The sequence below is a fragment of the Gavialis gangeticus genome, unplaced genomic scaffold, assembly GCF_001723915.1.
Source record: "Gavialis gangeticus isolate Ggan-Ray unplaced genomic scaffold, GavGan_comp1, whole genome shotgun sequence".
In the NCBI taxonomy this organism is placed as follows: Eukaryota; Metazoa; Chordata; order Crocodylia; family Gavialidae; genus Gavialis; species Gavialis gangeticus.
In genome coordinates this window covers 7,720,694-7,732,944 of record NW_017729014.1, presented here as the reverse complement: position 1 = coordinate 7,732,944, position 12,251 = coordinate 7,720,694, and the positions used below count along the sequence as shown (strand labels likewise).

General features: G+C 41.3%; 1 protein-coding gene across 2 annotated transcripts in view; it reads left to right on the top strand.

The window, feature by feature from the left end:
- RER1 (retention in endoplasmic reticulum sorting receptor 1) overlaps nucleotides 1–11,368 on the top strand; it is an 18,758-nt gene extending 7,390 nt beyond the window's left edge. The window contains exons 1-7 of one of the 2 annotated variants that reach the window (XM_019511677.1): nucleotides 7–76; nucleotides 3,790–3,875; nucleotides 4,679–4,783; nucleotides 5,976–6,075; nucleotides 8,538–8,616; nucleotides 8,724–8,859; nucleotides 10,271–11,368. In XM_019511677.1, the coding sequence (XP_019367222.1) occupies nucleotides 3,795–3,875; nucleotides 4,679–4,783; nucleotides 5,976–6,075; nucleotides 8,538–8,616; nucleotides 8,724–8,859; nucleotides 10,271–10,360 (591 nt within the window). In that variant the 5' untranslated portion in view covers nucleotides 7–76; nucleotides 3,790–3,794 and the 3' untranslated portion in view covers nucleotides 10,361–11,368. Of the gene's footprint in view, nucleotides 1–6; nucleotides 77–3,784; nucleotides 3,876–4,678; nucleotides 4,784–5,975; nucleotides 6,076–8,537; nucleotides 8,617–8,723; nucleotides 8,860–10,270 lie in introns of those variants that run through there. The other variant, XM_019511678.1, reaches the window with a different exon arrangement.
- Nucleotides 11,369–12,251: the final 883 nt, after the last annotated feature.

Genomic DNA, 12,251 nt, shown 5'->3' with positions numbered 1-12,251 from the left:
GGGGCCGGGGCCTGTTGTCTCCCGCCCCACCCCCCCGGGAGCTCGCGTGGGGCTCGGCCTGGGCCCGTCGGTGCTGGTGCGTGACGTGACTGGACTGGGCTGGGCAGGGGGCAGTGCCCGGGCGGGGGACCGGTGGGGCCTGTCCGCCCCTGGCCCGCGGAAATGTGGCTTCCTCTTCCCTTGTTCTCACCCCCACTGCCGTCCCACGCTGCCCAGGTCACCGCCGGGCTGAGCGGCCCTTTCCTTACTCGTCCCATCCCCGACGCGCCTTCGCCCCCGGGAGCTCGTGTGTTTGCGTTCCCAGCGCTGGCCTGCACCTGGTCTCCGGCAGGCGCTGCGGTTCCCCTGGCCGGGGAGGTGCGGGGCCGTGGGCAGCTGACAGGCAGCTAGTGCAGGGGTGGGAGCAACAGTCCTTGGAAAAGAAAGGCCACTCTGGGGGGAGCAAGAACCACCGTGGGGATGAAGCCCTTAAAGATTGCAGGGGATCTGCAGGACTGGCCTGTTGGCTGTAGCGGCTCCACGGCCTGATCGCTTGGACCACTGTTCGTTGGGAGGGGACCGGTTCGTGAATGACTGCAGCCCTGTCTTACTTTGCATCTGTTGGTTTTGTTGTCTTTTGTCTTCAAATTCTGCCCCCCCGCGTTCTGAATTTCTTGATCATCTTGCTTGTTCCAAATGCACGTGGAATAAATCCCCTCTTTAATTGTATCCTCACCTGGATGGACATATGCACGGACACCCACTCCCACCCAGAGACCCTGATTTCCTAGAGTCCAGGCATGGCCAGCATTTGTCTGTTGAAGTAGAAAGTATAGTTTGCCCTAAGTAATGTGTTTTTAAGCAAAGTGTATCTTTAAAGTGGAAAATACATTGTATAAAACCAAATATCACTTTAGTAGCACTCTTGGTAAACTTCCAAACATTGGCTTTTGATATTATTAGACTAACACGCAATTTAAATCTGCTTCCTTGACTATTGACTTAAAGTCTCAGGTTTGATCAGACACCATTATAACAAATGGATAAAGTTTACACTTTTATTATGAAAAAAACCCAGCTGTCAAAAATCTCTTTTCCAATTCACAAACAGGTTCAGGTTGAGATTTGTGATCTTTAACTCTCTTTAAAGCAAGTATCAAAAGATGCCCTTCTTGAGTGATTGTATTCTAATGACATGTTCTTTAGAAATGGTGCTTTTGAGTTGCAAAGTGCATCCACTTGAATTACAGGTTGTTATCAAGGATTATGTTCGTACTCGTAATTGATGCTATTTAAATGCATTGCCAAATTTCATAATGGGATAAAACATGATCATATACTTATTTAGATTTTTAAGTTATGCTACTGAAAAACAGCTATGTTAATATGTGTTCAGAACTATTTATAGATTGTATTTTATAGACAGGAAAATGTTGACTTATGGTGAAACACTTTGCTATTTGTAGCCATTTTGTTACTGGTTTAAAATAAGATTTGGACATCCCAAAGTAGAAATAATAGTAATAGAAAGAGGAAGTTCTTTATGAACAGAAGCATAGTAGGACTTTCAGTTACCCGTAGACTTTTTCTCCCCTGCCCTGTGGGACTACTGGGACAGAATAGTGTTTCTCATTTTGGCCACTTGGTGTCAAAGTGCACTTCTGTAGTAGCTGACATTCTGGGCGTCTTTGGGATACCTTGGTTAAGGTGGGGCTGAAGCTGTAGAGTCCCAATATCAATTCTGCCATTTCCTCTGGTAGTGTAATGGGAACTCTTCCCCCTTTCTTCCCATGTCGCTAGGGATGGTGCATAGCTTGCAGACTTACCAGCTTCATGGAAATATGGAACTTTAAAATTCTATGCATGTCTCTTCTATTTAGGATTGATTTTTTTGTGTGTGTATTTGTCGTCATAATGCAGCATCTAATACATAGTTCAGTCTTTTTGATGTTTTCTGTTTCACTTTTCTAATGCTTTACAAATCTGTGTTGTTTTTTATATGGGGCTTTTAGAGCACTTTTCTTAATGTTGCATTAACATTAAGGGCTGACATTGCTTGCATTTATCACATAAAATAATATAGTCCCGCCCCCAGATGAGAATCCAGGAAGTAATGTCAGGTATTGCCTTTGGTGATGTGGCACAATTTGTGGTGCATAGATTCCATTTTATTTTGTTTGTTTTGTATCTTAAGGTGAACTACAAACCTTAAGTTTTCTTAATTAAAAAAAATCTTTGAAATCAATAGCAGAGGTTTGTTTAAAAGGAATTGAATTTATTACCAGTATATTTTTAACTGCGTTCTAGGTACTCTCCCGCTCTAAGCCTGACTTTGCATAGAGAGAAAGAAGCTGAGCATTTTTCCACTATTGCTAAGGTGTTCCTGTTGCTACTGAAACAGTTGATTGTATCAGATGCTTCAGACAACATATAAGTAACTTGTAGATGCTAATGATGCAAGCTCTGGAATGAGCCCAGCAGCCAAGTTGTCTAAATATTAGGGCTGTCAATTAATCTGTGTTAATGTGCACGATTTAATGCAAGAACCAATTAATGTATTTATTTTTTTGATGTATTAATTGTGCACGTGGTTTTGGAGCCGTCCTCTCCGCTGTCACCACATGATGCCATGTTGTGCCTCCCGCCGCCGGGCAGGCAGGGGACACGCGGCCAGCACATAGCTTCTGGGGCAAAGGCAGCAGGGCACAGAGACCCAGCTCACAACGGGCAGCCTGCATCCTCCCCACACACAAATCCAGGGGGCACACATCCCTCATGCCTCCCCTGGGCTTGTGTGCAATGGTGAGGAACTGCCTCTCCACGCCCCTGGATGAGCCGCCTGCAGCTCTGTCCCATGACCCGCCCTTGCCCCAGGGTCCCATTTTCCCCTGCCCCACTCCCTCCCTCACCAGGGGGGCCTCCATCTGTTGTCCCTTCCCTCCCTACAGACTTGTCCCTGTAGACACTGCCAGGCTGCATTCCTGTAGTGTTACCATATTTCCAGTTTCAAAAAAGAGGATACCTAATATGATTGGGGAGGAGGGGCAATGATATGTCTGTGCCCTGCCCTGCCCCTCATTCTGAAACCACAGCCCCCCGCCTCTCATTCCTGACCCACAGTACCCCACATCCTGCCAGGGTGTGGGGGGTACCTCCTCCCCAGGCTCCAGACCCCCCTGTGGGGATCTCCCCTCCCCAGACTCCAAACCCCACACACCCCCACAGCTGCCCACACCTTCACAAATTTCGCCACCCCACACATACCTCACACCTACCCCGAACCATACAAAATATATGCATAATTTTGTATAATTTTGAGTTTTTAGCTGTGAGATTAAAATTGCGACTAATTTTTTTCTAATCGTGATCAAATTTTTTAATCGTTTGATAGTCCTACTGAATATATAGTTAAATGCTATTTGGGAGCCTTAAATAGATTCCTTTTGGTTTTGCCATTTGAGTTTCAGTCTAAACGTGGTAGGAATGTAGCGCTCTAGTATGTCATCTCGGTACATAGAGATGCTCCTAGCATATCAAAGGAAGAGTAGCCAAGGACTCTTGCCCCCATTCCTATCTGTGATTTTTTTTTTTTTTTTTCTTTCTTGTGTGTTTTGGATCTTATTCTTCCTCTTTCTTTTGCTTAGTAATTATCCCTGGAGACAGAGGACTTTTATCTATTTTTTTAACATGGTATTTCCTGTTACCTGCTATCTTATTTCAAACACTATCAAAATGGCATGAGCTATACGTAAGCTTCAGTAAATTAAATTTTATTTTAATGTCATTTGTATAAATGTTTTGTTTCCACAGCAACAATGTCAGAAGGGGACAGCATTGGTGAGTCGGTTCATGGCAAACCTTCAGTGGTCTATAGATTTTTCACAAGGCTTGGACAGGTTAGTTTTAAAGGGTCTTGTAGCAATTTATTGATAATAGGACTCAGTGCCATTTTTCTTTAGCTTATGACCTTTTGTTTCAATTTAAGGAGGCAATTGGCTAGTTATATTAATATTTATGTATATGTAACAGCACATTACTGAATTTTTTTCAACTTGAACACCCTCATTGTGCTAGTTTTTATCAAAAGAAGCTTTAAATATAAATTAGTAGAAATAGGGCTATACGTCACTGTACTGCGATGTTGCTACTGGCCTGTGCTTTAGTACTTTCTTTTGGAAGTACTAAAGCATGGTGCAGTATGGGCAATTACTGTAACGAGTGGGCAATGCACACTTAGATTTCCCTGCTACATCGCCATTATGGCAGCATAGCTGGCAATCGCATGTAGACCTGCATGGTTGCTATGTCTCCATACTGCACTGTACAGTGATGTAGCACATCGCTATATTGCCATGGGATGATGGGTAGACATATACCCACTGTGTTTATGAAACTAACATTTATCTAGTTATGATGTAAAACTTTCATGATGTTTTCAGTCTTAAGTGTTTTCAGTGAGTGTGTTTAGTATTTAAAAACCAGAATATGAGTAACCTAGAAATGAAAAGAGAACCTACTAATAAGGTGTGTCTGATTAAAATAGAAAAATGTAAACAGCATATATAGTGCAAAGTAAACTAGACTTGGAAAATATTATTAATATTTAAGTGATCTTTCATCCCAAAATATCTTGTGCATCTATACTTACAGTATATAACAGTATTCTGTAATAAACAATGTTGTGTTAATTTCTGTCTAGATCTACCAATCCTGGTTAGACAAATCTACTCCCTACACAGCAGTGCGATGGATTGTAACTTTGGGGTTAAGCTTTATCTACATGATTAGAGTTTATATACTACAGGTAAATAAGCTGAACCTGTTGCTAGCTTTTTTAACATAACTCTATTAAGTTTAATATAACAAATAGGCTGTTTGTAATTCTTCAAATGCAAGTTATTAGAATGAATAATCCATTTCACTGAAGCACATATGAAAAAGTAAATCGTGTGCCAAACAAGAGTGTTTCAAAAGTTTAAATCTATAAGAAGATATGGAACTAAATAAGAAAACTGTGAAACAAGTTTGATAGAATAGGCATTCCTAATGCAGCTACCTTTTGCAGTTTGAAAAAGAAATAGTAGTCAATTGCTTTTTTCTTTTTGTAGATTGTCATTTTTTTCAAAATCCGTAGGATTTTATGTTTTGTATACCATGTAAATACATAATTGTTTTCTTCAGTAGTTAGGAAAAATGTTTGAGTTGCTTTGTCCTTGTTAGAGCCTTCAGGTTGAAATGTGGCTGTGATTAAAGCTAGCTGTTACGTGATGGGTGGTGGTGAGGAGAGGTCCATTGAAGCATTCCAATGAAATAGCACAATACATTTTAGAAAACTTCTCTAATTGGTGTTTTATCTTCCAATTTAAAGCTGCTTAACTTGTTTAGGTTCCAACAATTCTCTTTTACCAGGAAACTTGCAAAGAATTTCTGGATTGGCACTCTTATCACTATAAGCATGCAACAGACTTCATCCTTACTAATCAATTATCTTTTTCACGTCCATTCAAAATTCAGTTAAGAACAGGAGTACTAATATTCCTTGAAGCTGTTCTAAACGAGTGCAATTCTGTCTGTGATGTTCAAGGTCTACTATGGCTTTCATTACTTTAGTAGTGTCCCTATTTGAGTGTTGAACTTTTCCAGGATTAAAACCTTTAAACTTGATGATAAAGTTAAAAGAAATTGCAGCAGGCTGTGAAATTAAGTAACAGCAGTATATATGATGGAGCACTTGAATCTATGTGAATTGTCCGTGAGTACTTTCCTTTCATCGTAGATGGATAATGACTTTCTTTCCCTTTGATTGCCCTGTGGTGACAGCTCAAAAAAATGAGTGTGTTCTAGAATTTTGTCCAGAATTTTTTCACCTAAAAAGGAAACGGTTCTTTTAGGGAAGTAACTGAGATGCTTTAAAAAACTTGTTTTGTTCTTGACCAAATAAATATGTTAAGCTGTCTTGATATTTTCAGCCTGATTTATTTTTCTCTCTTTCCAAGGGTTGGTATATCGTGACATATGCCTTGGGAATCTACCACCTAAATCTCTTCATAGCTTTTTTGTCCCCAAAGGTAGACCCTTCTCTAATGGAAGACTCAGGTATAGTGCATATGACTCCATGCCATAATTTTGAACTGAATTTCCAAATCGCTTGACATTTTAACATTTTTAAAGAAGTGAAAACCATATCTAGTAATAGTGTCATGAGGATAATTTTAAAAACAGCAGTGCAAAAAGCTCTGTTTTTGTAGTAGTTTCCATTTAGGGATCTAAAAGTGTTTTATAAATAGTAAATTAGATCTTTGATATCATCCTCCCAAAAATGCAGAAATAAAGACGGACTTAATTTGCATGCATAGAAGAATTTTTAGTTGCATTAGCTTAACTCAACTGAATGTTCACATTCATCAGCACAATCTGTGGATACCTTGTCATGAATCCACAGATGCGTTTTGAGCAGGTCCAAGGAGGTGATCCTCCCCCTCTATGCGACGCTGGTCAGGCCGCGGTTGGAGTACTGCGTCCGGTTCCGGGCGCCGCACTTCAGGAGTGATGTGGATGACATGGAGAGGGTCCAGAGGAGGGCCACTCGCATGATCAGGGGTCATCAGGGCAGGCCCTACGAGAAGAGGCTATGTGACCTGAACCTGTTCAGCCTCCACAAGAGAAGGCTGAGGGGGGATCTAGTGGCCTGTTACAAACTAGTCGGAGGCGACCAGCAGGCATTGGGTGGAGTCCCTGTTCCCCTGAGCACTACCAGGAGTGACTAGAAATAACGGTCACAAGCTGGCAGAGGGTAGATTCAGACTAGACATCAGGAGGTGCTACTTCACTGTCAGGGCGGCTAGGATCTGGAACCAACTTCCAAGCGAAGTGGTGCTGGCTCCTACCCTGGGGGTCTTTAACAGGAGGCTAGATGAACACCTTGCTGGGGTTGTTTGACCCCAGTACTCCTTCCTGCCATGGCAGGGGGTCAGACTTGATGATCTGCTCAGGTCCCTTCTGACCCTACAAACTATGAAGTGAGTAAAACAGAATGGTTTGAGCTGGTGGCATAGTTACAGCTTAACTCTTCAGGCAATCTTAAAGGTGTTGAACAGTGTCTCAATATCTGTTGACATTGCAGGGTAATCAAGTTAGGCTAACTCTCTAGAAATAATTAGGACTGTGCAAAGCTTCAGTCCTTGATTCGATTTGGCAGAGATTCAGTGGCTAAATCTCTGAATCAAATCGGGAGACCCTTTAATCTCTCCAAATCAAATCAGAACCCTCCGAATCTATTTGGAGATTCGGACGTAGACACAGCTTTAAATGTTTTTTCTATGTACCTCTAGGTGGCAGGCTGTTCGTGAGTGCTTTGGTGCTGGGGCGCATGCAGTGTCCCACAGAAGTGTGGGGAGCTCCCCAGCGCATTTGGCAGCAGATGCAGAAGTGGACCAGAAGCACTTTTGGTCCCCTTCTGGGTCCATTGGAGAATGCACTGGGGGCCCTCCCCCAGCTCGGTGACTGGTGCCTCCTGGGCCTGGGGGGAGTACCTGGGGCCACCCCGCGGCCAATTGCTGAGCTGGGGGGGACACGCGGGGTTGCCCCCCTGTGTGCTCCCCGGTGGACTCAGAAGTGGACCAGAAGTATTTCCAGTCTACTTCCAGGTTTGCCACTGAGCACGCGGGGGACCTCCCTGCACTCCGGTGGGATGCTCCATCTGCCCCAGCATCGCAGCATTCACAAGCTCTGCCTGGTACCTCAAGGTATGTAGAAAAAACGTTTAAAGCTGCGTCTATGGCCGAATCGCCGATTCTCTGAATCGGCATTGAATCTTCAGATTCGGCTGAACTGAATCGGGGACAATGATCCAAACCAGCGAATCGAATCGCTGTCCCTGATTCGGGCCAAATCCGAATCGAATAGGGCCTGTTTTGCACACCCCTAGAAATAATTGTTTTGCCCTTGCAGGTACAGGCAAAAATGTCACTTTGCTAAAGTTACAAAGCCAGTATATCAGGTAAACTGCAAGGCTGACTGAGAATCAGAATCTTAATTGCATGACAGTGAAAGCTTTTGCAAACAATCAGCGTGGCCTATGGCTTGAAACCAATTATGTTGTATTCTGCTAAGATTATAAAGAAATAATAGATTCCCACTCTAACTGTTGGATATCTCTGACAGTTAATCAATGGTGGCAGCTATAATAAACCCACTGAAATTTTCAGGCAAATGCAGAGTCTGGCTTTAGTTTGCCTTTGTATCTTGACTTTGAGAGAGAGATCTGTTTTTAGATATTAAATCTTCTCTTATTTCTCAAAGTAGGACATTTCTGAAGAGCTGGCCTCTTATGTAGCTTAGCTCACAAAATAAACAGGTTATTTGGTCTGACACAAAGAAGGGAGACATAACTAGTTTCCTATTAGGGGAAAATGGTAGGGGTGTTGGGATTTTTTTGTTTGTTTTTTAACTTTTCTAAGGGGAACTTGAGTCAGTGCTTAAGACTAGCAGTAGGAAAGAAAAGAAACTGAGTCTGAGAATTAAGAAATGACTTAAAAGATCTGTGTTGCACTTTCCAGATGATGGTCCTTCATTACCCACAAAACAAAATGAGGAATTTCGTCCCTTCATTAGGAGGCTGCCAGAGTTTAAGTTCTGGTTAGTAAATCCATAAGCCACTGCTGTGTTTAAAGCATTTAAGCAACTATATCTAATTAGAACCTGCTATTGTGAAAGGCATTAATTGTTTTTTTTTTATTTTAAAGGCACTCTGCTACTAAAGGTATCCTGGTTGCAATGACTTGTACATTCTTTGAAGCTTTCAACGTTCCAGTATTTTGGCCAATCCTTGTGATGTACTTCATTATGCTGTTCTGTATCACTATGAAGAGACAAATCAAGGTAATTTGCGCTGAAACTCTTGGAAGACAATACCATTGTCTTAAAAGAGTCATTCTGCCAGATGAGTAGTTTAGACATGTATCTTAGAAAACCTTGGTAGTGTTGATTGTAATGTGCATGCCTAAGTTCAGCCACTTATTGATATACTTGTATCTTCTGGTGGTAATGGAAGTCTCTTCAACAGTCATGAAAATCAAATTACTGTAGACCCTTAAGTTTCAAAATTGTAACTTTATGTTCATTCTTCCAAGGCTGTAGTTTTTATCAGCATAATCTTTTTATGTAATAGCTCCATTTTTATGAAAGAATTTGAGCTGCATATGTGACCTCTCTGCATACATGGATATATTAACAGATTGGGTTTTTGGATCTTACCTTGATCAGAGTAGCAGTCAAAAGCTTTATATTTAATAAAAAGAACAGAGCCAAGTAATTTTAAATAGTTTTGATAAATTATTTCTACTATTCTTTTTCCTTATAAAAAGAAAAGCAAATTTATGTACAAATGTACTACAAAATTTTGAATGCGACACATTGAATCAAGATTGTAAATGAAGGTCAAGGGGCACATCTATACATGAAATTAGGTTGGCTAAATAAACTCTGGTGCAGATTGTGCTGGAATGTATTGCCTCCAGGTGCAGTATCTTTGTGTGCACCCGGGACCACTGTATTTTGAGCCAGGGCAGAGCAGCCATGGCTGGCAAGGGACTCTGGAGGCTCAGCCTGCCAGCCCAGGACTGCTCCAACTTGACTCAACGTCCTGCAGAGGGGCTGGCTAGGATACATGGGTCTTAGTGTGGGGTGGCCAGCAGGCAGTCCCCTGCCCTGTGTCATCCTTGTGCCCCAGCCAGCCCTGGTCAGCATTCGCACATGTTGCAGTGGAGTAAATAACTCTGCTATAGTTTAGTACTTGTATTGAGCAGTACTAACCTACACTGAAATTAATAGCTCTGCACATGTAGATTGAGATGCTCTATCATGGAGCTAATTAGGCAACTGCAGTAAGCGTCTTATATAGATGCACCCAGGGGGGTTACAAGTGATTTTAGTCTGCTTTATTTTCATCAGTGTAAACTATCATGAAAATCAAATTACATATGCTTTAAGAAAACCAAACCTTAGTTATTGAAACTCTCAAACAACCCCATTTTAAAGTATTTAGCACTATATACTAATATATTGCAGTAAAACTGATCAAATCCATTTGTACTTCTTAAAAATGTAATACTACCAAAGTTAAATGAATAGTAGGTATTTTACTTACTTTAAATGACAGAAGCACTGTCTGTAGCAAAGAACTTGGACTTGAATTGGGTTTTATGGTGTCTTTATAGAATCAACTTTATCATGCAGTTTAGTTTTTACCTTCTAAAACCAATGGTTTTGTTTTGTGTTTTCTTCCTTGCAGCATATGATAAAGTACAGGTATATACCCTTCACACATGGCAAGAGGAAATATAAAGGGAAGGAAGATATGGGAAAGACCTTCGCTAGCTAGAAATTGAACTGAGCCTGTTGACTGACTGTACATGTAACTAAAAGAAGTTTTGAGCCATTGTAACAATGCCTTTTTTCTTCATATAAAGTAAATAAGAGGGAGGTGACAAAGCAGTTGAATTTTCATTTAAGACTATCTTGCTATTTGTATCTGAAATATCAGTTTTGTGAAGAAACTGGCATTCTAACTAAACTGCATTGCATTTATTATTTTTGATAATAAGATGTTGGAGAATCTTTGATATCCGTGGGATAATGTATTCTTTTCAAAGTCCATTGCAGCTACTGTGGCACTTGGGAGGTTAATGGCTACATATTAGGGTTTTGGTTTTGTTTTTAAACAAAAAAAACCCTCTAGTTCTGCTCAGTATGGCCTTGAAGTGCTGTGGAAAAATGTAAGGTGGCACACATGATGCTATTTTCTGCTTCATAATTATGTGCCAAGTTTACAGATGTAGAACTCAAGCTGACTAGGCACATGCGTAGTATTTCTAGGATTTAAACAAGCTAGTATAGATAGGAATTGGAAGGAAAATAAACTGCCTTTCATTCTGAGTTTTGCAGGAGAACATTAATGTAGATTTCGTAAGGGAACTCATTTATGTTGGGTTTTAATGCCAGTTTCACTGTTGCATCTTATAGCAGATGCTGACATTGGGCTTTTTCATAATGACTCAAAACTTTGTTCTTAAACTATCATGATTTCTTTCGAGGCCCTGGAATTATAAATATATATATATTTTAATTGTTATTAGTTGAAGAAGATTTTGACTCATTTCTTTGATACTTAAAGTTTTTTGATTTAAGTATACTTCATGCAGCCCCTTAAACATACCCAAACTGGCTATAACAGACAGATTTTGTGGGTTTTAACACAGCTTTTCATTTTCTATGAAAAAAATAGAGAAATAAATGACCTGCATGTAAAAACTTTTTGATGTGATACAGCTATAAACAATTTTATTAAGTGACTTTTTAATTCCAAAATTTATTAAAAGAGTGTCCCCTATCTTGTTCTAGTAGTTTTTATATTGAGCTAATAGTATTTATGGATCATAAAATAGTGGTCACATTTCCACTTTCATCTTCATACAACTTGCTAACTTGGCTCTTAAGAGAGCATTCAGTGTATATTTCAGCAGCAAAGACAAGACTGGTCCTCTGAATGGACTGTGTAAAACTTAGCAACCATCTGTTAGAACTGCCACTATTTAAAATATTCAAAGGAACCCTTGTTCTTGGCTTCTACCTGGCTTCCAGCAACTTCTCATTCTGCACATCAGGAATTAGATTCAGTATTCAATGTAGAAAACTGAAAGGTAATTCCAGTTTGTTTGTTTTGTTTTGTTTTTTATTTTATTTTAAGGTCTAATACTTTTCTCAACTAGTTTTATGGAAATTTTAGTGCTTTCTAGCATGAAACTTTTAAGTTTCATACAAATGGTAGAGCAGCAGTTCCCAAACGGTGGGTTGCAACCCCAAATGGTGTCACAGCATCAGCGGTTGGGGTTGTGAGATTTTTTTGCGCCCCACAGCAGGGGTTACAACAGGGCTGGATCAACTCCAGGCAGGAGTCGCCTCTGCAGCCCAGCAGGCAGGACCCAGCACAGGTTGGATTGTGAATTGTGTCCCTACTGCTGCCGGGCAGGTAGGGGGTGCCTCAGGTTGGTGGCCATGGCAGCATGGCACTTTCTCTTGCTCCAGGTCCTGCCTGCTGGGCCATGGAGCCCCAAGGAGGAGGACAGCAGGGGAGGGAGCCCCAAGGCTGCAGCAGGCAGCCTGCATCCCCCTTCCTTCTCTGCCCACCCCCCCCCCAATGGGCTGTGCTCTGATTGCCACCTGGCAGGGGTCAGGTCCCACACTCTCTGCTCTGGCAGCAGCAGCTGCTGCTT